Source organism: Serinus canaria, chromosome 4, assembly GCF_022539315.1.
Source record: "Serinus canaria isolate serCan28SL12 chromosome 4, serCan2020, whole genome shotgun sequence".
NCBI lineage: Eukaryota > Metazoa > Chordata > Aves > Passeriformes > Fringillidae > Serinus > Serinus canaria.
This window is the reverse complement of record NC_066317.1, coordinates 60644190-60671790: the sequence shown is the minus strand read 5'-3', so window position 1 is coordinate 60671790 and position 27601 is coordinate 60644190. Positions and strand designations below refer to the sequence as shown.

The window sequence follows — 27601 nt, the reverse complement described above, 5'->3', positions numbered from 1 at the left end:
AATTTCTCATCTTTTCTGTGGAAAGGACTGATGGGGTCTCAGGCCCCCAGAAGGCTCCATAATGAATCACTGGTTCTTAAGGGAAAATAAAAACAAACCAAACCCTTTTCTAAACTGAATGTACAGCTGACACTCACTCTGATCACTGCATGTATTACTGTATAATGTATTTCTCTGTTATCCTCACATCAGCACAGCTCCTTGTCACTGGATTTTAAACACAGACACAAGACAGGGAGAGAGCAGAGGCCAGGTATGCAGTGGGAATAATGCTTCACAGGGATATTTAGAGGCATCTTTCCTTTAAGAAAAATCTACCAGATCCTTAAAAACATCCATATGTTTTTAAATTCAGCCCTGAGTGTTTTGACTCAGTTGCTGCAAGAAGGGTTTGTTAAAACAACAATTTAAACTTCAGTTTTAATTCCAGCAGTACTTGAGTGTGTCTTCTTTAATCCTGCTCCAGGAAGATTGCAAATTTAATTCCCCTCTGGGCTGCTGTGAACCTCACCCTCCCCAAGTCACTTGATGCAGCATAAGAGCAATCAATAATTTTGTCCTGTTTCTCAAATACTTAGTGAGTAAATGGAATTTGAGTCCCATATTTGTTTATTTTGATTTTCAGTAGCCACCTGTAGCTATAGAGATAAATTTTCAGTGTCAATGCAAAGATAATTTGCTGGTAATTCCTTCTTGCAGAATAACATCCCTTACCAGTGCTGTGTGGTTTTGGTTCAGAGTTGGAATGTGGCCTTTGCCTTTGAAAAAGCTGAAACATTATTATGAAAAAGCTGAAACATGTTTGAAAAAGCTGAACATTATTATGAACTAAACAGCTTATAATTACAGTTTTAAGTATTGATGTCTAATATTTTTTCCACTCAAAAATATGTTTTCATCTCACAAAGCAAAAGGTGTTGGATTTATAGAGGAGCCTGACAGTTGCTAAAGAAAATTGTTGTATCTTTTCTGCTGATGGAGGGTTGATGTTGCAGGCCAATGATACTTTATTTGTATGAGCCTGAGATGAAAGGCTTGTACTTTTTTTATCCCAACCTCCAGAACACAATAATAAAAGTCCCAGAACCACCCACAGAAAGGACAGGGAATGTGCCCCCTCACCCCCCAGGCCCTTTGTTTTTCCTTTCATTGTTGCCTTTAGGCTCAGTTTCTGCACTATCCTTCCAGGAACCTTCCCTGCATTTGAGGGGGATTGCAAATATTAGGAATAAAATTCCTTTTCTCATGACTCTCCACTCAAATTACATCTCTCTTTAGATCACAGCACTCTTTAAAATGTCAGCATCACAGAAGGACAGGTTGGATGGGGCTTTGAGCAACGTGGTGTAGAGAAAGGTGTCCCTGCCAATGCAGGAGGGTTGGAACTAGGTGACCTTTAAAGTCCCTTCCAGCCCAGATCATTCAAGGATTCTGAGATTATTCTATCAAATGGTGTCATTTGGCCCTCCATCATTTTGGGCTTCTTTAATCACCAAGAGCAGTAAATCTATTAAACTGCTTTTTTAGATCAGAGTTAAATAATGTGACCCAAATGAGTTATGTGGCCTTAATTATGTCTGTATAGTAAACAAAGAAGGTGGAAGTCTTTATAGTTGAGGTTTGATTTCAGATTAAATGTGCATTCTTAAGCATTACACTTCTTAATTTTCAGTTCTTGATTTCCAAGCTCAGAAATGGCTTCTGTAGGTTCCTGTGCAGAGCTGAAACAAAACACAACAAACTGAAAAAAGCATTAGGGCTGTGTCGAGTTCTGCAGTTTCTGGACACTTTTCTTCACCAGGTCTGTAATCTGCCATGAAGGATTCTCATTTAGCTGTTGGAGAGCCTGATAGCAAAGGTGTTTATTGTCTTCTGCAGAGGCCAGTCCTAGACTGGCTCTTTTGCCAAGAGTTTGGTTTCCCTTGGCAGTTTGCTCACAGCAGAGAGGAGGTGACATTTTCTATCCCAGGCTCTTGAGCAGAGCATGACCAGGGACTTGTGAATCCTCTCCCTTCTGTCACTGCCATCAGCTTGTCTTGCTCTTCTTCCAAAGTGTTCCTGTCTCACCCAAATCTTTTCCTTACCTCTGCCACTTTATCCTGGTCCCCAGAGCTGTTAAATCCTGCTTAGTCTAGCAATGACAAAGGAGCTGGGCTTAGTCAAAGGGATGGGTTTTTTACCACAGACTGTGGATTTTGGATCCAGTGTACCTGTCACAGTGTTCACCAAGGTCAGGCTGCAGCCTTTGATCCAAATACTTCCAAAAGCAAGCTGCTCTGCTTTCTTTTTCATGTTGAAAACCAATATATTGTATACTAACCTTTTTTCACCTTTATAAAAAGCTTAAACATTTCATCTGAAATTTTCCCTGAAGAAATGGGTTTGAGGTCATCAAATGCAAGTAATGTTCATGTGAAGGGGTAAAGTTTGGCAAAGCTCTCAGGCAAATATTATGATTCTTAGGGATGGTCCTGTGTAGGGCCAAGAGTTGCACTTGATGATCCCTGTCAGTCCTTTCCAACTCAGGATATTCTGTGAATCTGCAGGGGTTGTAAGCACCCTGAAAGCATCACTTTACAGCAGCCATAAGATGTGTAATGCAGCTTAGTAATAAGCAATGCCACTGTCCCTCCTTCCCTGTGGTACATGCAGCAAGTGCACGTCTGGAGTAAGCAGTATAGAAGTGAGCCTGAGGAGTTCACCTTATCTGACAATTCTTCTGCAAATTGTTGCTGGTTAATGTGCCCCACTTGGTCCAGAGCTAAGCAGAATTATCTGCTGTGTAGCCTGGTGGGGACAGGCTGAGTCTTGACATCAGAGATGTGTGAGCACTGGACAGTTGGCAAGAGTATTGGCAGTGATGTCCCCAGCAGACAAGGCTTGCACAAAGAAGTCCTGTGCAAAGTGCTTGTTCATTCCTTGCCAGTTTTTGTCCTTGTCAAAAAGTGAGTGCAGTCAGATCCTTTTAGGGTTTAAGGATTAATGAGGATACCTCTGCTGGAGCAGAATGTAGTCTGGGAGAAAGGCAAATTTAGAGAATCTGGTATTCAGCTGTATTTTGGTTTCGAAAAAGTAGCTTAAAATTAAGAAGGAAATTTCTACAAGCTGGGGTAAAATGGAAGCATCTAATTTTTAATGAACTCTTTAATTAGTTATGATCTGATGAGTAGTCTCTCAGATCACTACATTCCATCAGTAATTCATTATTTCACTTATTAAATATGTTGATTTTTTCTTCTGCTGCTTTGAAGGCTGATTTTGATGCATAAAGGTAAGAGTGCTGAAAATTACCATGTAAACTTACCTCCTTAAATATGGTTTGAAATGTAAGCTAAAATGTGAGGTTCCCTAATGGAATTAGTTTCTCAGAATTGTCAGCAGTTGAAATTTCAATCTAAACCATATTATGTGTGAATGTCTTAAAATACAATTAATATTTGATTAATTATATGATTTTGTAGTGCTAGATGGAAGAGTAAGTGTTTCAAACTGTCTCTGGACCTCTTTGTAATGATCTCAGAGGTACTGTATTCCCACTGGGGTTTTGTGTGAAATACTTAGTAGCTCAGTTCTGAACTGAGAAAAGAAAAATAATTACTTCTTTGTCTGCAGTGTATATTTTAAATATGCTTTGTTTTACTTCTAAATTAATAGAAAAAAATCCAGAAGAAATTTCAAAGAAGAATTTTAAAAAACCCCAAACCTAAATATTTTCCTTTTTAAATTTCTTTTATAGCTGAGTTACTGAGTTTTTAATTCCAAACCTTAATTTAGAGACAGAAAGGAAAGGAAATGTGTGAAGTCCTGTCCTGTAACTCTGGACACTGAGTCCAGAGTTACAGGGCAGGACATCAAATACCAAATACATCATGGGAAACAAATTTTTTTCTGGTTTTTGTCACGTTTTCAGCTTGCAACCAGTGCTAGAAACCAAAACAACGGTTTTCAGTGTTCTGCTGCTTTGCAAGAAGTGCAGCTTTGGACTCCCAGGGGCAAGAAAGCAAAGAGAAAAGCAATGTTTCTCTGGAAGTGGGAGCTGCTGTCACTTTAGGAAGGGGGATGTTTGGAGGGGTGGGCAGCCTCTGGCAGGGCTCTGGCTTCCTCCTGGCCCTGCTCTGCACTGGGCTGGAATTCCTGAGCTGGCTTTCTCTGCCTGTGGCACTCAGCACAGCATGAGCTGGCAGCTTTCAGCTCTGGCCAGGCACAGATGCCTCTGGAGAGATGCTGTTCTGAAAGGCTGAAACGGGGGAATAGTTGAGTGTGGGGAAAAGTCAGCTGTTTAATTGTTCCAATCAGAATTTTATATTTCAAATGCGACTGTTTAGGCCCAAATGTTGTGGCTGTGGTCAGCTCCTTTTAAGTCAAGTCTTTCCTGAGTTATATGCTACAGATTTGATGCTTGTTAGCAAATCTGGAGAGAGCAAACCTTTATTTATATTTGCACTTTTAGCTGCTACTCTCGTAACTAACTCAGGAAAATACTTTGTTTGGGTTTCTTACAGGGTTGATTCTTTTTCAGGGTGGGTCGTTTGTTTTGGGCAGGTTACAGTACAGAGAGATTCTTGTGTCAAAAGTTGAGTATTGCAAAGTTCAGAGTTTCCTCTGTTTTTCTTTGAGGAATAAATCAGACCCTCATATTAGTCTGAATGATCTGTACTGCTTGCTCTGTGTAAGTTTGAGCATCTGCCTTTCTACAAACTTCCAGTTGCCTGTCATGCTTATATTGTTTTTATTGGAAATGTCCTTAATTATAACCAGGCCTTCAGTAATTGCTCCAAAGTTCACAATGCCTTGAGCAGGAGTTTTTGACCATCACAGAACGTGTTATTTTAGCAGACAGGGCAGAATGCTAGTGGGTGGTGAATAATGTCATGAGAAGCTCAAGCCCATGTTATCTTCTGGGTGAAAAAAAACCCCAAAGCACTTCAGTTGCAGGAGTAGAAAGTGCTGTTTTGGGTAAAACTTGCAGCAAGTCCCCTGGAAGATGTGTGGGAGGGAAGCTTAACATCTTACTAACTCCTTCAACTCAGTGGATTTGGAAAGGCCTTTTGTTCTTAAGCATGTTGGTGTAGGAGAGGTTGCTCCATCTTGACTGGTTGGTTGGTGAGTTTATTTTGTAGCTAAAATGTAAACAAAATCATTTTGAAATAAACAATCCAGCCTTTGAGTAAGCATGTCAGATTACAGAAGAAAATGTCATTAAATATGTCATTTACTTGAAATGCTTTATATGCTTTCCTGTTATTAGTATTTCACACAGGGAAAAAGCCAGATGTGTTGAGTTACAGTACAGCTCCTTTATAATTAACTGCCTTGATGTTTCCTCTCTGGACTCCTCAGGACACTGATGAAATATTGATGCAAGTGCTGCAGCAGACCTGCAAGAATAAGGTCACATCTCACCTGTTCAACATAACACGTTGAGATGCCAACTTAGCTCATGTTATCCACAGCACAATAAATGCAATTTCTAATTTACATCACAAGATGGCAGCAAATTTTTAATTCACTTAATTTTCACTAACCTAGATGAACCTAACCTCTTGAAATTGTGGTTTCCTTACAAAATGACAGAAAACTTTGGTTAATGCTCAGATATGTGTGCTATTTACAGGGATGTCAGTGTTTCAGAAGTATTCAAAATATTTACAGAGCTGTATTACTGCCTTAGAATCAGTAGAAAAGGCATTTACTATGAACTTTAAAGACCAGTAGCTCACAGTGTAAGAGTTACCAAGTACCATTAAAGATATTTTGAATAAAAACTGTGGCTTTTGTCTACATTCTTTGATTTTTTTGTAGAGAAAATATGACAAAGCAGTTTTTGAAATTCAGGGGGAGGCTCTCAAGACTTGTTCACGTGGATTCATTCTTCTAAAAGGAATTCTGATCTATGTTTGAAGTGTATTCAGTCAAAAGCTTTCAAAGTTATGAAATAACAGAGTTGGCTTGGCTCAACTCCTTTTGGCAGATCTTTTCTCCTGTGCTGGCCAATCCCAGAAGTTAAAATTTTAGTCTGCTTGAGCTGATTTGTCCTAGGTGTTAGTTGTCATTGCTTGTAGCTCTTAGAGAAGATGCATCTATGGCCTTTAAAATGCTCTACTTTTTGTTTTCTCCTGCAGTTTCACAACCACAGGCTGTACATAGCCAGCTGGAGAAGCCATCCAGTACTGCAATTCTCTGCAATACCTGTGGAAAACCATGCAAAGGGGAAGTTTTGAGAGTTCAGAACAAATATTTCCATATTAAATGCTTTGTTTGCAAAGGTAAGTGAGACTGCTGCTTCCATGAGTAGGGCTTTAGCAATGGTGTGTGACTTAATGGTCCTGCAAACTTCACAAGCATATTTTACCATCCAGTCCATGCCTGACATGATTTACTGAGAAATCCCTGACTCCTTGCTGTGAGGTAATAAACATCCTAAGTCTCAAAACTGGGGAATGTTTCCAGTGGATATAAAGCTGTTTATATCCACACTGGAGTTGAGTATAGATCTGGGATGTCAGGAGGAAGAGCACTTTGGGAGGACAGGGCAGGGCTAGGAGAGGATGAGCATTTGCACAGAAACTCAGAGGTTTTTTCTCTCCCAGCTCTCTAATGCATGCTGCAGGGTGCACCATGGCCACATCTGTCCAGGTTCTCTTGTGTTGGACTGTGATCTTTAAATTCCTGTGTGACCCTCTGTGCTTTTCCATTTTTGGGGGGAATCAGTTGGTTTGCTCCAGGTTGGTGCCTGGTGATCTAATATTGTCACTTGAATAGCAGAGGGATGGTCACAGGAGAAGGGAATTATCTGATACCTCACCCCTTCTGTAGATACTTGCTTGTTTTAAAAACCTGTCTGGAAGCTGCTAAGATCTAATTTGTTTTAAATGTACAGGTACATAGAAGTTAACTGATGTTGACTGAACAACCTGCTTACTCCATTATTAACCAGTGCTTCAAATGACATTGATTAATCCTTGTAGCTCAGTCTAGAAATATGAGCATGTCTCTGGTTCTGGATGTGTTACTGGAACTACTTCTACTCCACTTTAGAGGAAATAGTAGAAAGAAAACTGTCACTATCTGTTAGCTATACTGATATTTTTTAAAATCCATGGAGATTGACTACAAACTATAAAAAACTGAGGTAATCTTTAATAAGTTGAACAGACAGGAATAAATGTTCAGCTCAGTAATTGTGTTCTTTGCAAAATTGCACAGCAAGCAAAATAAACATACTGCACTTTCCTAAACAGCAAAAATATTTTGGTCATCTATTCAGAAGAGATTAGCATTTAAAGCAGAACACAGCCCATACATTCATCTTATAAGTTCTTTTAAAGCCAGCTTTCTTATGGCAAATTTCACTATTAAATCAGTTTTTCTGACCTAGCTCAGGAAAAGAGCAGCTGATCTGTTGTTCAGGAGTCCTGTCACCTACATGAACCAGTAACATTCTGATACTTACTCCATATGATTATCTTTATGAAGTCCAAGCCCCTTTATTTTTAATAGATTTGCTAGGAGAAAGGACAAATTCTGCAGAGGGAGTAAGACAGAATTGTAAATCCAATTTTTGGTTTTATAGGCCATCTCCATTCAGATGATGCCAGGTCACCTGCAAATGCAGCATGTGGTCACTGAACTGATTCACTGAACCCAAATTTAGGCTGTGCAGAGGGTTTTTCCCCACCCCCATGCAGAGGAAGATGATGAATGCACTGCAGAAATGCATTGCCCCTATCTGTCTGTAAGAGATAAGAAGGAGTTTGTTCTGCTTCTGGCAGATCTTGGATAAAATGAGGAAAAAATTACAGTGTTAACAAGGTAGCAGGGTAGCATCTGTCAGCCACCTGTCACTCTCAGCTGGCACAGGAGAGTGTCAGAGGTGTGGTGAGACTGCTGCTAGGTGTCAAGGCTCTTGGGCTCCTCCTTACTAATCATTTTGCTAAGTTTGCCCACATGATTGGTTTGAGGGTTTTCTCTCATTATTTAAATGCCTTAATTTCTTTTATCATCTTTCATGGGTTTCCATCAATTTTTCTGGCATTCTTCTGGTATCTGTTTTTGTTTTGTTTCTGGGCTTTATTTGTTACTTAAGAAGCATAAGTTGCTTTGTAATATGGATTTGCCATATTGTTAGGTGAGAAGAGCTTTGGAACATGCAGAGCACTGAATATACATTTCACTAGCTACATAAAAGGAGAAAAAGCAGGTTAGGCAAATGTGACTTTGATTTTTAAATTAATGGATCAAAGAATACAGTTGATGTGTTAGGATTTAGAAAAAAAAAAAAAAGGTATTCAGTTCTGATCAGTCAGTCTGCTTTCAGCCTTGGAGGAGAGTTTTGTGCCATGACCTCTGCTGTGCACGGGCAGGGTGATGATTCTGGGAATGTATTTATCTTATTGTTGATTCCTCCCTGTGGTGCATTTATTTTGATGCTGCTCAGCAATGCAACTTGTGCTGTCTCACCTCATGCACCAAAGATAGCACATGGAACGAGGCTGTGTGTCCAGCATGCAGGGCTGTCCAGGACAGATAATCCCATGTGTGGGCTGGCTGCATTGCCCTGCTAAGGTGCCTGCCTGCTTGGTTGACTGCCTCTGTATTAAACCATCTTGCAGCCTGCATCAGAAAACATGCAATATTTATAAAGCTGCAGGAAATTTTTGTTCCTCTCTCAGAATTTATGTCTGTACAGTGGTGAAAAATGGAAACTGATAAGAATGACAAATGACCATGGTGTGATGTCTAGGGGTATTTGAGGTCTGTTTGAATGACCTCATCAGTGACAGATGTGATCTTACACTGGAAGAAGTTACGCCTTTGTGAATGTGTGTGAAATTTGAAACTAATTCTTTGATAGTTTTGGATAAATTAAAAGGTTTCAGAGGGTCGAATACATTAAATTCTGTATTTCTACTATTTTTTTTTTTGGGTTGAAAGGTAGTTTTGTGTATTGCCATACTGCTGTCTGATTATTCATAGAATGGTTTGGGTTGGAAAGAACCTTAAAGATCACCTCGTTCCAACCTCCCTGCCATGAGGAAGGGCACCCTGAACTAGACCAGGATGCTCAAAGCCCCATCCAGCCTTGGGCACTTCCAGGGGTGGGGCAGCCACAACTTTTCTGGGCCACCTTGTGAATTTCAGAATGGCAACAGCAACTATATAGATGCCTTTTGTATTCAAATTAAATTACATAACCAAGGAAGGTTAGTATAAAGTCACTAATTCCCATGCAGTTCTTCTTTCATTCCCATCCAGTTCTTGCATTCCCTAGATAATGATTCTAAACAATTCAAAGTTTTTAGAAGGTCAACAGCTCCTTTATTATTCAACACTGAGACACATCCAGATTAAAAAAATTAACAGCAGTACTGGGAGCCTCTGCTAGTTTTGCTCAGTATCAAAGTATAGCAGGACCTAGGGAGGTAAATAGGCATTATAAATAAGGTTTTTACTCATATCTATTCATATGTGTTATTTCCTGTTCAGCTGCACATCTAATCTGCTAATAAAATTCTGCAGGGAACATGCCATCTAACCTCACTTCAATTTTTAACTTAATTTTTAGTTTAAAATATATCCCATTTTAATCAGGTTTTATAGAAGTACTGTTCTAATGAAGCTGATATCTTTGATATCAAGGCAAAGTTTCATCAGACTTCAAGGGCTTTGGTTCCCATGTTTGCTAATTTTTTTATTTGTTGCCACTGTAATAAAAATGTCAAGGACTGTAATAAAAAGCATTATAATAACATATTTATGACTTAGACTGTCAAGCTAAAAAAAAATGGGTTGAGTATAAACTATTCTGAGGGTGTCTGCTAGGTCAGAACTGCATTTAATGGAGTGGATGGTATTAGACAAATATTAACTTGGAGCTTGTTTACAGCTGTGATTTAGTAGACCCAGTAGAGAGACAGGTGAACATAGAATGGTAGAGAGGAAGATGTAGGTGCTGTAATTATATTATCTTGGCTAGCCTCTTAGATCATTGTTAAGGATAGAAATTACCCTGTTTTATTAGTATTTAATTTTCTGTGTTTTGATAGTATCCTAATATTTTCTGAGTTGCAGTGACCAATTTGAAAAGGAGAACCCATTACATCCTGCTAAAGAGTGTTCTTTGTACATGTGTGAGAGCTATAACTCACAACTGTGTCCTTTCCTGGGCTGTCTTGATGAAAGGAAGTAAACTTCCAGTCTGAGCCACAGAGGTGAAAACATGACCTATGTGCTATACCTGCTGCATTGTATCTTGTATGGATCTTGTTTTACCCCTCAGCAAAATTCTCCTGATTGCTGGCCTGTTGTGGATGCAGCACATGCAGCCTTCCCTGCTGGCACAGCTTGCAGTTGCAAGTATACTTGTTCTCCCATTAATTTCCATGGTTTTTTAAAATTAATCTGCTAGAATTTAGCACATCTTCACCTTAGAATGGGGTATGTGGTTCTGGGGATTAGTGTTTCTGTGACCCTGCAGTGTCCTGGGAATTGTGAAAATCCCAGGTCTGCATATATCACTTCTATACCATTTTCTCAGTAGAACATGCAGCAGAACCCAGAGTTGTATCATTTATTGGGAAGTCCTATTAATGAGAAGGGCTAAGACAAAATATTCAGTGAAATTATTAAAAACATGGAGTAACTTGGCAATAGGAGTTATTTCTTTGTAAGATCAAATGCATCAGCTAGGATATAAATAAGTTCTAAGCTACACTGAGTAATCTGAGGGGCTCACATTTGAGCATAGCTACGGGGGTTCATGTTTCAAAATGGGAGTCACTTATGGGAAGCTCATTTGTAAGATTTCCCAGTCCCAGATTTTGCCAGGCAGTAGCAATTTCTGGTATTTCTGCTGTCATGGGCACTGGGGATTAGTGTAGGGACTCTTGTTCATCAGGCACTCTCACAACATGTCCAACACTTCCTGAGTCCTTCAGGAGTTTGCAGTCCCTGATTATATTAACTCAGTATAACAGGAAAATCTGTTTCCAGTGAAATGTTCACCAAGGTTGCAGAGTGTGGTAGGTTTAGGGCTGCCTTACCAATGTCATTTTTTTATTTCACTGTAATTTATTCACTTGTAATTTTTTTATTTCACTGAAATTGTGATGATGATAACAATGATCACTTTTGCTGGTGTGAAAGTAATTTGATGTATCAGCAAATGGTTCTGTGTTGTGGTTTTAAAACCTGAACTTTAAAATTTTTAATCACTGATTTTCTAAAAACAACTCAATAATTAAAGCACAAACAAATTTTGGTCAGTTGGCTAACTTGCACTATCACAAAGTAATGGATAATTTTCCTTTTTTAATAATCATGGTCTTGTTGCAACCTTTCTTTGCATTCATTAAGAACTTTCTGCAGCCCCTCATATCCTGGCCATACACCCATCACACCAGCACTCAAGCAACATGGCATATTTGTTTCAACCAGAGTCTGATGAATCTTTTTTTTAAGAGTATCTTTCACTAATTTATTAAATACATAATAGTAGTAAAGAATGGTGAAATGGGAGGAATCATGGTTACAAGTACTGGTAAAGGAATATCTTAATAACATTCAATAGAAGGTAGCTAACTACCCACCAAAGGAAGCCAAACTTCTGTTTCCTCTGTTTTCCAATTTATTTACTCCTTATTTGCGTCCTTCTAGTCCATTATAGTTCTAGTAGAAGTGCTCATTAGAGCACTTAAATGAGAAGTTATAGTAGAAAGGTAAGTGCTCATTAGAGGATAGGATTTTCAAATCTATGTAAGCTTTGCAGGCACTAAAGATACTATTCATATAAAGAAGTTTTGAACATACATAGTTTCAGCCCACATTAGATCATTAGATAATGTCACAGAATTAATATTATTATTAAAAAAATTCCATCAGTCTTTTTAATTACTCAGGTTCTCTTTTAGGGCAAGGTTTTCCCTGTGCAAAAAAAAAAGTCAGTGCCAGGATGTCTTCCTGCAGGGGACTTGCAGACTGTGTGATGCTCTTTCCCTTGAGGACACAGCAGGGATACAGCAGCACTCTGGAGTAGCTACTGGGCATTTCAGTGCACTGAGGTGATGTGATGCCTGTATTGAGACCCAGAGAGAGTTGGTGCCTAAAATTCATCACTGCCACAGTGGTGTTATTCCACCTCCCACTTGCTGCAACTCATTAACACGAGGCCATCTGCCATATCTGTGAATAGAGCAGGGACTTCATTTGCAAACCTGGAACTGGCACCCAAAGCACTGTTAAAAAAAATCTGAAAATATTTGGTGTTGTTGCTTTGCATGTTGGGGTTTCTTTTGGGTTGTGGCTTTTATTGTATTATATTGTTTTTAAAAACCTGTTTTAATTAGTCTGGCTAATGACAGCAGTATTTTATGACAGACACTTTAAATGTTATTAGGTTTAAATTGGGTTAAAGTACATTACCCTGTTTCTTAAATTTTTTTAGCATACTTGTAAATTTTAAATAACCAAATTGAGTCCTTAAAATAAGAAATTAGTATAAACGAGACATTTTTTCCAGTTTTCCTGGGGATTATTTTGGCAGTTTGAAACAGCCACATATATAATGCTATGAGGACCTTGCTCATCTCTAAGGCTATGGGAGAGCGTTTATAGTGCAGCAGCACTGTCTCTAAGCTACTTGGAAACTATGCTCTCCAGAAGGAAAATGGAAACAAACTTTCTAATAAAAAATTACTCAATGTGTCGTTCCCATTTATTATAAGAGTCAAGGCACAAGAAACTTCCTCAAACTCTCCTTCATTTTAATTGGTACACTCTAATATTTCATCAGTCTCATAAGAGTAATTCTGAATCTCAAAGGGTTTTCCTGCACTGAAGTGTTTACTCCACAAATTAATTTGTGAGCATCATGGCCAGTGTAGCCAGGGAGCTTGTGTGGGTGCTGAACTCTGTATCCTTGATAGCTTTATCAGAGCTACACATGCATGGTGAAGTGTTGCAGGATATGATGGATCCCCACAGTTCTCTGTATCTTTTCTGCTCCCGAAAGTTGCTGGTTTTCTTCCATCAGACCTGTCTGATTTCCTGCATTTCCTGGTTAGGAGCTGGAGAAGAGACCAGCAGGTCTGTCCAAGACTTTTCTGGGGTTGCATGCTGCTTTTGTTTGCCCTGGATAGTAAAAGAAATGAGGTGTCATTCAAGTCCTTGAGATAATAGATGATATTTTAGATATTATTGCTAATACACTGCCAATGACTGACAGGCTTGAGTATTCATGATTTCACAGATGTGTTAGGAAAGACAGTTCATACAATCACTTGAGCATAGAAGAGTGATTGAGTTGTATGGTTTATATACCCCATTGCAAGGTTCCCTCTGTCTTAGTGCTGCTTACCTATAGACTGAAGGTTGAGCTGTGAATTAACTAAGAGGTGATATCCCCATGCCAGTATTTGTATGGCCAGCAAACTTGGAGCTGGGAAAGACTTCTCCAAAAGCTTTGTGAAAAGCTTATCTGGACTTACCACACCAGACCATGCAAGGAGGAGTATCAGAGTCACAGCCATCTGCTGGAAATGAGCTTAGACTGCTTCAGATTAATTGCAGTTCAGTCTGAACCTCAGTCAAAGCTGTAGCAGTAGAAGTTTGCCAGGTGGTTCTGATTCCTTCTCACAGGCACTGTGGTCAGGAGAAATGTTCCCCATATGATCATGGGCTTTTGGAGAATGGGATCCCAGACTTAATTGGTGGTGTACGAATACATACAATTTAGCTGCCAAAAGAGAGTAATATCAGCAGTGTCATTCTTGGGATCGTGGTCAGCCAGCGGCATCCGTCTCATGGTTGGAGGAAAATACCAAAGTGGACATAAAACCACAGTGCTGAGGAAGAAAAATGTTATTTAACTTGCATCAGGCAGAAAATGGGGTGGGGGGGGGAATATAGACTTGATATGTGCAGTTGGATGTAAGCAAACCACTTGATTGTCTGGCACACTGACAGCAGAACAGCACTGCTGGGCTGACCAGACCTGCAGTGCCTGCTGCTGCTGCAGCCTGCTGCAATGTGCAGCAGCACAGAGAGCGTGGCATCCTCCAAGCAGCTCAGGACACAGCTGGTTTTTAGACCCAGCATGCAGCCAAAAAGTTAATCTAATTTCAGTAGACTCATTTGCCAGCACAGAAAACAGATGAATTTTATATTTGTACACTGCAAATGGAATACTGATGGCATACAGTAGGGGAATAGCAATGTGCTTAAAGTGCATTGATTAATTGATTTACTGCTATTTATTTTTATAAAATCATAGCATAATGGAAGGGACATTTAAAGGTCATCTAGTCCAAACTCCCCTGGAAAGAGCAGCAAATCTTCAGCCAAATCAGTTTGCTCAGGGCTGTGTCCAACCTGACTTTAAATGTTTCCAGAGATGGACCATCTACCATCTCTCTGGACAACCTGTTCCAGTGTCTCACCAGCCTCACTTGAAAAAAGGTCTTCCATTTATCCTGTCTGAATTGCACCTATTTTAGCTTAAAACCATTACACACTGCATAAATTCCAGTGCTTCAGGTGCTGTTGCAGACACTGTGCTAGGGAAAAAAGTACTCAGTTTCTAAACCTGTAGGGGAACCCCTCACATCTATATATGAGGTATTTTGGTGTCAGGTAACTGCAAACCACCATGAAAAGTGGAATTATCCAGCTGTAAGAGAAGCCACCCTGAGATACCCTCCCTAAAAATGGTGTGGATATTGTCCCTCTCAAGTCCCATAGCACATCCAGGTACTGGTTTGCATCTAAGTATCATAAGAGACAAACAGTTATTCACTACTTTAAAATTCCTCCTGAAGCGTACAACTGCTCAGGAAAAGGCAGTTTTCTCTGACTTGTATGCAAGTTAATACCGAGAAAAGAAGATGAATTACTCTGTGTTAGTGTCTTCATTAATATAATTACTGTTTTCAGTGCTTTTCTCATCACCAAGATATGCTCCAGAAACTGTTGAAAACTGTTTCTAGGTTAAAAATAACCCTTCCTCCAGATATTCCTTTTTGGAAGACAAATGCTAGGTGGGAGTGGATGTGACATAATGCTAATTTCCTGTCCTAGGAGAGTAAGATCTGGTAGCTGCCTTCAGATATTCTCCCTAGACTTCCTTCAGCTTTCCTTTCCTAGTTTGTTCTCTCTGCAGCATCATCTCAGATGGGCAGTGTCTGTGTCCACATAAGCAGCCAGAAAGGGTCACAGCATCTCACCTGAGGAAAGGCCAATGGGTCTCTTTTCAGAGCTGCTCTTCTCAGCTTTAAAGCATGACTATTTTTAATAACCAAGCCAGTATTTACCTGGAATCATTTTGTTTTTCTCTGGTCAGCCTGGGTGTCCAGTTAAACTGGATCAGATGGTTTAGAGAGTGGAGGAGCAGGCAAGAGTTTGTGACTCAAGGTATGGCCTGTGGAGCTGAGTTGTGGTGGTGTTCATTCAGCCACTCTTTGCATAGAGGGAGGCTGAAGTGATGGTGGTGCAGAAAGGACCTGCTGAGAGGATGCTGAGCTCACTTTTATTTAGAAGTCCCAATGACTTGTTTTTCTGTCTCTCTTTAGGAGAGCAGTTTCACTGCAGGGTTTCCTGAGAAGCCAGGATTAAGTGCATTAGTGCAGACTGCTTTAGTGACAGAACAGAGAGAGGCCACTACCCTCAGGGTGAGACAGAGTGCCACCAAATGCCAGTGGCACAACTGCTGCTGACCCCACGTGCCCCAAACCTTGCACCAGGCTTCTCTTAGCTGCAGTGAGACAGAGCCTGCCTGGCTTCCATTTGGACTATAAATATAGATTTGCTTGTGCTCATCTCTCACTGTAGCAGGTGAACAGGGACAAAAGTGCACAACAGAGCAGTGGAAAATAATTTGTGGCTGTGCTATCAAGTCATCTTCCTCTGGTGATGGAAGCCCAGCTGCAAGTCCCTCTGTGATGGTGCACAGAGAATGTGTTAGCCAGTAGCTCCAGGTGGCTCTTGGTGCCTTTGTCCAGGTGCCTGCAGTCAGGTGTGCCACTACCAGGATAAAGAAACATATTTAAGGACATAACCCCTCTCTCCTCTTTTCACAAATGCAGTTATGTCCTTTTAACTCTTTTCTCTTATGATCCACCTTACACTTCAGACACTGTATGATGCAGTGTAGAACTGCTCTGGGGCATCAGTATCAGCTCAGCATGCTGCTCAGCATCATCCTGGATCCATAGCTGAGCTCTGCTTCTGTGGCACCAGTAGGTACCTGAAATACATAGGCTGAAAGAAACTCATGATATCCAGCAAGTAGTGCCAGATTTTTGGAAAGTCTGATCAAAAAGCCTGTCCTTGATAAAAATGAGAGCACAGGTGAGAAAGAGAAATGCTAAAGCAAATGTGTTAAGCCTGTGAGATAGAGAACATGAACAATGTATTCAAATATAAATCATCTAATCCATGCAGTAATAATAATTGGAATTATTTGATTTATTTTGAATTATAGGAAAGATTAGAACCCATAGCTCTTCAGTTCTTGAGCATGCGCTAATAGAGTTCTAGCATGATTGTTGTTTTCTCTTAGCATTCAGGGCCATCTCCAGGGAGAATGATGAGCACTGAAATCCCACGCAGGGATGAGCCCTCAGAAGGCTCAAGGAGAGCCTTGGGCCCAGGTCTCCTGTGCTACACTTAACAAAGACTATAAAAAAGGGAGGGTGATTGGATGTAATTTTGAATGAATGATCTGGATCTTCTGCTTTCTTGGGGTTTCTATGCTGTATATGTTGCTTTGAGCCTTGGGCACCTCTGTTGGACTCTTTTCTTGTAGTTTAGGTGCAAGATGACTGATTCTGACGCTGCAAACAGCCTTGGGTGTGAGTTGCCAGGTTTACATTTAGAAACCAAAGTGCCTGTGGGCTCTCAGGTACCTGAGTGTAAATCTCAGTCTGGAATTTTAGGAGCATGGATACTTCTGCTATTTTGGGACCAAGGCACTGAGCAACTCTGCAATGTTTTGTACATGCAACCCAAATTTAATAAGCAACATTCCCACTCCTTTTCTGTGGGCTGTATGTGAGTAGCGACACTGCTGTGGTTCAGCACCATCTGACTGTAAACACCATTTGCTGATGGGAACACATTCCCACATGAACATCCCCAGGAGCAGAAGCATGTAGTAACAAGTGTGGTGCTGTGACTTGCACTAAAGGAGTAGTCAACACAGCAGCAGAATCACCACTTTGAAATCCAGTTCTCTTTAAATCAAGTCCAGTCTGTTTTCAAAGATCCTGGCCAGTGTGGATGATGGTTGTGTTCTACATATCTGCCCTTTCTGTGTGACTTCACCAGACCATTGTATCTCTCCTTTCCCATCTTAGACTGTCTCAAAATTCCAGCCTAGCTGCACCCCTGGTGCAAGGAAGAAAACTCCTGAACAGACTCACAAGCCTTTGGTAAATCAACTGTAAGCCTTTCCTACAGGTTTAAAATAAGAAATAGAAATTGATATTTAGGATTAAAACCTTACTTTTGGCAAAAAAGTTCATAGGTGGTGAGTGATGTTCATCAGGTAAACATGAGAGCTGTTTAAGCTGATGTAACTTGTGAGAACTTGCAGCAGTTGCCATGAGCATAAGCCCCTGTGTTTAGAGATAGCACTAGTTAACCCTTTTGTGTCAAGGAGAAATATCAAACACCTGTAATCTGTCAGAGATGTTTCTTTGCAAAACTGGTGCTTTAGGTTTTAGAGATTTATATCCTTTATGCATTCCTTTTAACCTGTTACATGTGTTAGATGTTGTATATGGTAACCCTGAACTCAACTCCTACAGACTTTACCTTTGTACTGCTCACAGCTGCTGCACTGTGAATTTACATTAAATAAGTCCAGGCTATTAGTGTCCAAAATACATGACTGATGTAATTTACTGTAAGAGTAGTGTCTTTCAGATGCACATCTGCTGTGAGATCATAAGCCCATACATTGAAGTGAATAAATACTCCACTATGAACCATTCAGATCACAGGTGAAAAATCAGCCTAATTTAGAGCATTTGTTTCTTGCCTTCTGAGTCTGCCTTTTCTTTCTCTGCAGCTTGTGGATGTGACCTGGCTCAAGGAGGATTTTTTGTGAGACAGGGAGACTACATCTGTACTTTGGACTACCAGAGACTCTATGGCACACGATGCTTCAGTTGTGATGAATTCATTGAGGGAGAAGTGGTCTCAGCCCTGGGCAAAACCTATCACCCAGACTGTTTTGTGTGTGCTGTCTGCAGGTAGGTTTTCTACATGAAATTGTGTTTCTGATGCCAGAATGCCCTGAATGCCAGGCTTTCAAACCTATTGCCTAGAGATAGGGTTTTCCTTTACTCTCTCCTTAAAAAATTGCAGAATTAAAAAGAAAATTTGTAATTTTGAGTGCCTCCCTTTTTTCCAAATGTGTTTTTCTTTTTTATGTTATCTTATGTGTGATGTTTTCAAAGTACTTTAGAAACTTCCACTGTCTTTCTTCTCGTATCTTTTGCCCCAAGTGTTGCTTAATTTCTCTGGTGTCTGCTGTTTTGTCATTTTTTGGCCTGAAGGTACAAAGAATTCCAGTGCCTGTAGCTGAATCCTCAGCAGGCTACTACTAGAGCCCAGTGTAGTTCAGTGGGATCATTTCCCACATGTGTCCCAAACTCAGCAATACAAAGGAAATGATGGCATTTTGACCTGCATCTTAATCCTCTTGTGTAGAAATAGCACAAGAGGATTAAGATGCAGGTCAAAAGAAGTCCTCAATAGGACTTCTCCATGAAGTCCTATTGAGGACTTCATGGAGAAGCTTGAAGTGCACTAAACCTTCAGAAAACACACTGTTCTTGCAGTTTGGAGCAAGTGGAAATGCTGCCATAGTTTCTCTGGCTAAACTTGAGCTTTGAGGAGTACAAGGGAAGCGACCCCACTCTGACAGGGTTTCAGAGCCCAAGGAGGCACTGGTGCAGCACAGTTCAGATGCTCTGTGTGCTGGTGCCTCGTGCAGTGCCAAACCAGCATGGCCATGCCACTGTGGCTGTCTGCCAGCCCAGCCTGCCCTGCCCATGGAGCTCAGAGATACTCCTGTGCTGATGCAGGAGCAGGATGTCAAATTCCAGAGCAGCTGTGGCTCCTGACAGAATCTCAATTAAATAAAGCAATTGCACAAGTAATAATAATAATAATAGCTGTGATAGAGAGGAGACTCTGAGATGGACAAGCCTTTATTAAATTAAATTCTAAGTTCTGATCTGTTTAATAGGCAGCTTTTCCTTTTGGAAAACACATGTGGAGAGTTGAGATAAGAAAGATCCTAAAATTCTTTTTGTATTTTTTTTTCTTTTAATAGTAAAGGAAAATTACTTCAAATGTATCTCATTAATTAACTGCTGGCTGAACATGCTATTGGCCTGCAGCCTGGCAGTATCACAGCTCTTCCAGAGATAAGCAGAGCTAATTTTTGGTACAGTTATTCTCAGCACTTGTACCTTCTGTAAAGTGAGGTAAGAAAAATCAAAAAACTGGTTGATTACATTTTTCTGGCTAATCATGCTTGTATCCTTGGTCACACCACTAGAGTTTAGCAGAATTGTATTTAACTGTGTATTACTGTGCTTAGAAACTACCTATCTTGGGTTTCAGGCCATTGGAAACACCAACTCCTGCTTTATTTAGTCAATCATAGCTTAGAGCTTGGTGATACAGTTTATTTTGTCTCCCTGGAAATTTGGAATAATTTTCCTTGTGACAAAAATTTATTTTTAAGTATCTAACAATTCAGATGAGTTAAATTGCAGCACTGTGAAATTATTCATGCTGCAAATACGATTTGTGATGAAGGTGTGGTAAGGCTTTTAAAAATGAAGTTCCTGATACAATAATACATCGTATTTAAAAAATCAGAGGTGTTCCCTAAGCTTCTGTATATTTTATTTATATATTTAATACAACTAAATAGTTGTATTAAATGCCATTTTGCTGTTTCTAGTTGTTCAGTAGAGAGACCCAGATCTGCTTCTGTTGCTTGTCTTGGAAGGGCACACAAATTCATATTGTCTTCATTAAAGCCAGCTAATGCCCTGCTGACTGGCTGTGTTCAATTAGTGTCTCCCAGGGGGGTTGTAACACTGATTTGTGGTGCAGAGCAGCAGAAGAATCCTGTCATGTGTTTATATGCTTTAAATCAGCTTCAATTATCCCTGTCATTGCAAGCCAGACATAACCTGTGTTTTTCATGGGGAAGGGTGTCCTATCTAAACATCATCAGCATTTATTTTATTGAGTGATATCCTCAGTAAAAATAAGGTAGTAAAGACATGTTGTTTAAGCCAAAAGAAGGAGCTTGTTTGTTTTTTAAGAAACTGTAATGATAAAAGAGGGGGAGAAATGGTGTAAAGCTCTCTACCTTGGTATTTCCCTTAGTGGGAAGAGTCAGGAGAACCATTTGTGCCCTCGTTTTTTACAGATGGGCAGAAACCTTAAATACTGCACCAAGGCACACTGTCAGTAGTAGTTGGCGGATGATGCCAACTGCATTTGGCATTACCTTTTGGAGCCAGACTTTAATGTGGGAGCTGTGTTAGAAATCTAACCTCCAGAATGGTGAGAATTTGAGAGGTGGTGTCTGCCTGCCAGTGGGGCTGATCCTGCTCTCATGGAAGCCAAGCCAGGCTCTTACCATCTTCAGCATGAAAACACTGGCAGCAGAAGGCATTTTGCACTCATGACACATTTCTCCAGAATGCTGCAGGATCCTTAAATTCTTTTAAATGTGCACTTCTGCAATCCCTATTTCTGTAGCTGCTGAAGTAACACTTCTGAACTGTTTCTACATTGCATAGTAAACCAGTGTCAGTAGCAAGTCTTTTTTTTTCCCCTTATTTTCAGAGGAGATAAGGTTTGAATAGAAACATGTGGGAAGTGTCTGGTAGCAGCAGTGGGAAAACCTAGCTAGGAGGAGCAGTGGGAAAATGTCACCAATCCCAGCCCAGCTGTCTCCTGGTATTACTACTGTTGGATGCCACATGGCCCAGTGTCACAGGGAGCTCTATTCCTTGTACCCTCTGCACTACATTTGTAACCTGCTGCCCTGCTCTGTGATAAAGCTGGAGTGTCAGGAACCCAGCTCATCCCTGGGCATCTCCTGGGAATCAGATGCTACTGCCCAGGGCTGCCACAAGCTAAAGCCTTAAAAAAAAAAAATAAATTGGTATTCAGAGAAAAATTGGTAGAAATACAATATATTGTGCCATCCTATTTGATTGTTTCTCTCCATCTTGTGTTAACCAAGCAGCTCTTAAAAAAAAAAAAATCAGGTTTCAGTTGCGTGTTTTCTCTGCTGGAGTAAAGATTAAGGACTTAATCCCTCCTTCTTCCAGTGCTGTTCATAGTCTAGTGAAACCTTTTTTCTGCTATGGTGTTTTCTGATGATAATGCCTAAAACTAGGAATGAGTGGAAGAATAACAACATAGATTGAAAACTGTTGCAGATTAAATGCTTACTCTGAATTCCCAGGAAGTGGCTGAGCAATCTTCTTATAGCTTCATTATTTGGAAGGAGCTGTGTCCTCCAGAGGACTGCCAAAGACATTTCCTTCAAAAGCTTCATGTGTTTGTAAAAGTGAAATAGAAAGAGGAAAATTGAGGCTGGCTGTAGCAGTAGAAGCTTAATTTTATTAAAATTGTGCACATATTTCTTACATGGCTTTCATAGTCAGGACAGTTTGGCTCTTATGTAGGATGGGAAAGGGCAGGACATTGAGTCTTTCAGAAAGAAATGGGTTCTCATACCTGTGATAATACTTTGAAAATGGAATTTCCAGGAGATGTCTTAGTGTGTTAACAAGTCCTGTAGACTTAGTAAGCATATATAAGATTTATGGTCTGTCTAATGTGGTACCTGGAGTACAATTTCTGTTACTTGTGGGCTGTGTGTTCACGGAATACTAAAAATAGGGATTTGATTTTATGGGTGTAATTAGTAGTTAGTAAAGTTGGGGGTTTGGTGTTTATGTATCCACTTGGAGGAGTGTATGTAATAGTTACCCCTTTAGTTTCAGTATTCTTGTACTTAAAAGTTGGAAAAAAATTGTGGCATGTAAATGATAAAGAGAGGACAAATAGATTAGCACATACATCTCAGATTAATAAAGAACCAAGATTGTGTTTGCTTTACAGAATTTTTATATTTAATTTTTTATGAGCTCAGGACGTTTTCTTTTAAAACAGCATCTTGACAGAAGCTGAATGTGTGCCATGTAGAGGTGAATAGTACGTGGAGGGGAAAGAGGCAGATATATTTTCTTCAAAGGGTTGCCTGCCAAATCTAGCTATAAAACCTCTTTCAACCCATTTGTATTTTTACTGTCTTCAAGAAGGTAATTCACTTGGGCTAGGCAGTTGAATATAAAAAATCAGAAAGTTTAAATTCTTTTTTTTTTTTCAGCAGAAGATTGTGTAGTCCTGCATATATAACACTGCTACTTCTAGAAAGAACTGACATCTTTTGTGTATGTGTGTCTTAAGAAATTAGGATAATACTGAAAATTAAAAGTTCAAATTCAGTTTCTTCTTAAGCATAGCAGTCATGACAGACATTATGAATATGCTAAACATTTTTATTTCCTCACTTTTTTTCATGCTATCGAATTTGGAAAGGGTTTGGTTTCCACTTAAGCAGTACCTGGTGCTTCTTAAGGCATCTCATGAAGTGGTCTCCATCTCTCCACCAGTCACCCACTGAACACTGCTGGATATTGTAGAAACCTACAAGGTGTTGAGCCCAGGATTTTGAAATCAGCCTGAGTGTTCTTGGCAGTTTGATTCTAAACCAAATGTATTTACCAATATGTGGTTCTTCCTGAGCGAAGGGATAGTGGTGTGCTGCTCTTCAGGTTGCTCTTAGGTCTTCTGCTCCTTAAAGGAAGGGTCTGGAGTGCAAGTCCTGTGAGGAGCAGCTGAGGGTACTGGAGTTGTTTATCTGGAGAAGCTCAGGAGGTACTTATTGCTCTCTACAACTGCCTGAAAGGAGGTTGTAGAGAGGTTGCTGGGGTCAGTTTATTCTCCCAGGCAACCAGCAATAGGACAAGGAGAAATATCTTTATGTTGTGCCAGAGGAGGTTCAGATTGGATATTGGGAAAAGGTTCATTGGGAAAAGGTTGCTGAAAAGGGGGTTCAGCATTGGAGCTGGGTGCCCAGGGAGGTGATGGGGTCACCATCTCTGGCAGTATTCACGAAATCAGTAGGCATGGCACTGGGTGGTGACATGAGCATGGTGGAGTTTGGTCAAAGATTGGACTTGATGATCTGGGAGGTCTGTTGCAGCCTTAGTGATTTTTAGGATTCTTTGGTTCAATATGGAGCATCTCTATGCCCTAGAATAATGTAGGATGGAAGGGATTTTGGTGGTCCTGTGGTCCAGCTCCTGGCTCAAAGCAAGTCCAGTTTGAGCAGGCAGCTGATGGCATCCTTTGACATATTTCCAGCAGACTCTCTGAACAGTGTGTTCCAGCATTCAACAAGCTCATGGTAATTTTTTTTCCTTTTATTGAGTTGACATTTCCCATGTTCCAGCTTATGTCTGCTGCCTCTTGTCCTTTCACTCCACCTCTGAGAAGAGCGTGGTTCCAGTTTTGTGTGCATGTCATCAGGTAATTTTAGACAGCCACACACTCTCCCCTGAGCAGGTACATCTGCTGCAGCCCCTGCCTGCCCACGTGTCCTGTGCTGCACTCTGGACCTGACCACCTTCCCTCATCTCCCTCTAGTAAATCTTGTCCTCAGGAGCCCAGGATGGTGCCTGCTGCAGTCTCCTAAATGATGAGCAGCAGGGAAGGTCCCATCCCTGTGTCTGCTGGCTGCACTAGTGCCTCCCAAGAGGTGGCTGGCCAGTTGCTGTGGGGACACGCTGCTGACTCATGTCCAACTTTGTGTCCACTGGGACCCCTCATCTTCTTATGCTTTCCAGTTGATTAACCCCTGTGGTGCACTGGTGCATGGAGCTGTTCCTCACCTCCTGTAGGATTTATATTCCCTCACTGAAGTTTGTGTAGATGGTATAATCATTTTAATCCACAGGGATTCATCCTTGTGGAGCACCTTGAAGGGTGTGATTGTACCAGGTCCAAGTTAGAGCAGAATTTGATCCTGCTGGTCCTTAGATTGCTGTCTGACATCACACCTGACCTGATGTAACTGCAGCCACCAACTGGCATGAAGAGCTTTGCTCTCTCAACAGCCTGACCACTGGTTTCTCTTAATTTTCATATATCAAATTTAGTTGACTGTTCAGCCAAAGAGTCAGATCAGCAATTTAAAGAAGAGATGGGCATCTATCTGCTGTAGGGGGAAAACAAAATGAATTATTTTTTGCCTCTCAGAAAGCTTGAATGACTTGCCCACAGCTGCATAGATTGAAGTGTGGTGCAGAGAAAGACAAGACCTTTGGTATCAGCACACACAGTTACCCTGGATTAGACTGATGGTGATTCAGTGTTTTACAATATAGTTTTGTTGGTCACCTCCAGATTTTTTTTCTGGGTTTGCAAATATTGTAGGCAGGTGGATAAAACAAAATTTGTTGGGAAATGAATCATAGATGTATTAAAATTCTCCAAGTAATTTGAGAGGGCTGTTTTAAAAATGCTCTTAATTCTCATTTTAAAAATAGATTATCCAACTGTGAAAATCTCACTGAATATTTATTAAAGGATAAGTAGCTAATTAAAACCCTGTCCTGGTTTTTGCAATACCTAGCAGTGTTCAGTGGGTGACTGGTGGTGAGATATCATTGTATTTGAAGGCAGATATGCTGCTCTTAGCCTAAAATTCTATATATAGTCCTGCTCACAACTTAGAGAGCTCAGAAACTGAAACCTTGTTAATTGGCTGTTACCACCTTCTGTTGTGCCTTCACTCATACTGGCACTGAAATGCTTGAGCAGAGCTGCTTGTGAAAGGGAGAGGTCAGCTGGTACAGGAAAACTGACAAATGTGTTGGGTATGAATTCCCAGTGAACAAGACAGTGAAACAAACTTTGAAACTTACTTATAGGTTTGGAAGACCTGTGAAGGGAGGAAGTTTCTGTCTGTACCTTGAGGTGGACAGCTCCAAGGAATATTTCCCTGGGTTTTTTTTTTTTTAGAACAAGATGTCTCGCAGATTTGGAGAACAATACAGAATCAAAATTGTTGCCTTCTCCCATTGGAATGGAAAGGCATAGTGATTAGCTGCTGAACCATGAGAAATAAACCAAGTACAGTATTTTTATGGGCTAGGAAACCCCCTAAGTGCCCTGACATCTAAGGAGGCTCTGTGACTTCCTCTGGTGCCTGTGAGCTTTGGCATGTTTGGAGGTGTCATCTGCCTGGTTCTGGCTTTGTGCCATAGAAGGTGAATATTCCTCTTCTTCTCCTCCAGTTTTAACTTGTTTCCTTTTAGATTGTCTGATTGCTCAGACAATGATGAGGTGAGCCACTTCAAAGTGGGCACTCCCTACTTCTATATTAGCTGCTGCTTGGTGGATCTGTTTGAGAGGGTCTTCAGTGCTCAGTTGGAAGATCAGCTGGATCTTTATTAGGTATATCCCTGAGTCAGGAAGATGTAATTATGAGATACACTTCACCTCTCCCTGCTGCTCCTTATATACTGGGCACAAGATTGTTCAGTAGTCACAGTCATTCTTCAGAGCAGTGAATTGCTCACAGCTCCAGCGTGCCACCATCCCTGGGATGATTTATGGTGCAAACCCTGCTGTTCAACTGAGACATCTCCTGAGAGCCCTGCTGGGTCAGGAGCTGAGCCCAGCCTTGGTTCCCATGGCAAAACACAGCTGAAGGTACTGTCCTGCCCAGGGCATGCAGCTGTGCATAGGAGTGAGAGATGCCAGGGTGGTTGTGTGATGGTGTCAGTGCAGCAGGGTGCTGCTTTTGTGAGGGGTTAATTTGGGGCAGATTACCAGTGGTTATAATAAGTCTGTGTGTATCTGTAAGTCAAGATGAGATGTCTACCTGAAAACATGCAGGAGATTGGATACAAGTTCCTCTCTCAGTTCTAGAATGGTTGAAATCCCTTGGCTTGTGTCTTTCCAGGTTAATTACAAGTGCTAAGTTCTAGGCTTCATTTTGTAAATTTTTTTTAAATGAAAACATGATTAAATGATTTCTTTCATATTTGCAGTAGAAAACTAGGACAGCATTTGAATTGTCTCACTCCACTTTTGAGACAGTTTTTGGTAATTAGTAATGAATTTTTATTATCTACATAGAAGTCTGTCACATTTACTGATTTTTATTTAAATGTATGTATGTTCATTTGAATAAGCTTTGGGTTAGTCCAGATGACCTTCAGAGGTCCTTTCTAGCCTCAACTCTTCTGTGAGTTCATAAAGCTCTTTTATTATTCCATAGAAATATCTCTGACTTTAAACCAAAATCTGTTGCAGACAGCAGATAAGAAGATAGTGTTGGGAGTTTTTTTGAATGTGTAACACAGAAGCTCACTGCTGCTGCACTGCTGCAGGGCATGACAGGTTTGCTCACTGGAGTGCAGCTCCACCACATCCTGCCTGTCACACTAGAAACAGTGCTGTCTTCTAGTTAGGTCATTGAGAAAAAATGGTACAAAAATCCTCTTTGGAACAGATGGAAATTTAGGCCTCCTGAATCTATAATAACATGGTGTTGGACCTTGTTGTACCAGAGTTGTGAACGGATCATTGAGTTGGGTCAGAGGGTAAGGCAATATTAAATGCTGTTCCCATAAAATATTTTTACTTATTGTAACTTTGAATGACAGGGTAGGAAGTTTTTTTGACTATAAAAACTTGAGAAAGAGAAAAAAAAGGGGAAATACGGAAATCATGATCAGATATCAAAAAAGATAATAATATTTACATTCCATGTGTCCTCATGATTTTTTAATTTATCACCAGTGGTCCAAAATGGATGGCACTTAGCTGGTTTCAAATATATTTTAGTAACATTATATAGAAACAAAGAACAGCATTGCTTCTGTTCTTTTTCTAATTATAAAAAACCTTCTTTTAATCGTAATTCAAGTGTAGAATAAGCATCTCTGAGGCAGTTTTGGGAGCAAAATAACGTTTAAGTTTAGCAGAGTGTATCTATGTAGTGTTTGTAGTGAAGACAACCTCACAATTGGTATGAATTTGATAGAATTTGTGGGAGAATGCCATGAGTTTTAATGAAATGTTAATGAAATAGTGTGGTCAGATGGACTTCACCATGAAGCAGAAGGTGTGTGTTATGTTTGTGCCCCATTAAGCCATATTTTGATAGCTTGGATAGGGATTTAGTTGGACATGAGCTTTGGGTGGAGTGAAATGTGTTTCTAAATCCTCACCATCCTTTGCTGCATATGAAGTGATTTGTCCATCTGGTTCTCTCAGAGGAAAAGCCTCAGTGGTTTCTGTGCCCAGACAAGGAAGTGCACAGCAGAGCTTTTGTTTTAAGAACATTGATAAAAAGGAATGATATAATTAAGTGTAAGGAGAGCTGTTGTTGGGTAGGGAAAACAAATAATGTAGGCACTGTGGGTTTTATAACTGGGATAGATTTTTGCCTTTGAGAGTTCAATAACATTTGCTTTCTGAG

At 40.3% G+C, this 27601-nt stretch overlaps 1 protein-coding gene across 4 annotated transcripts in view; it reads left to right on the top strand.

Moving 5' to 3' along the window:
* Positions 1 to 27601, top strand: part of ABLIM2 (actin binding LIM protein family member 2) — a 128832-nt gene that overhangs the window by 29739 nt on the left and 71492 nt on the right. For all 4 annotated transcript variants that reach the window (XM_030238901.2, XM_050973344.1, XM_030238900.2 and 1 more), the window contains exons 2-3: positions 6123 to 6266; positions 18065 to 18248. In XM_030238901.2, coding sequence (XP_030094761.1) covers positions 6123 to 6266; positions 18065 to 18248 — 328 coding nt within the window. The remainder of the gene's footprint in view (positions 1 to 6122; positions 6267 to 18064; positions 18249 to 27601) is intronic.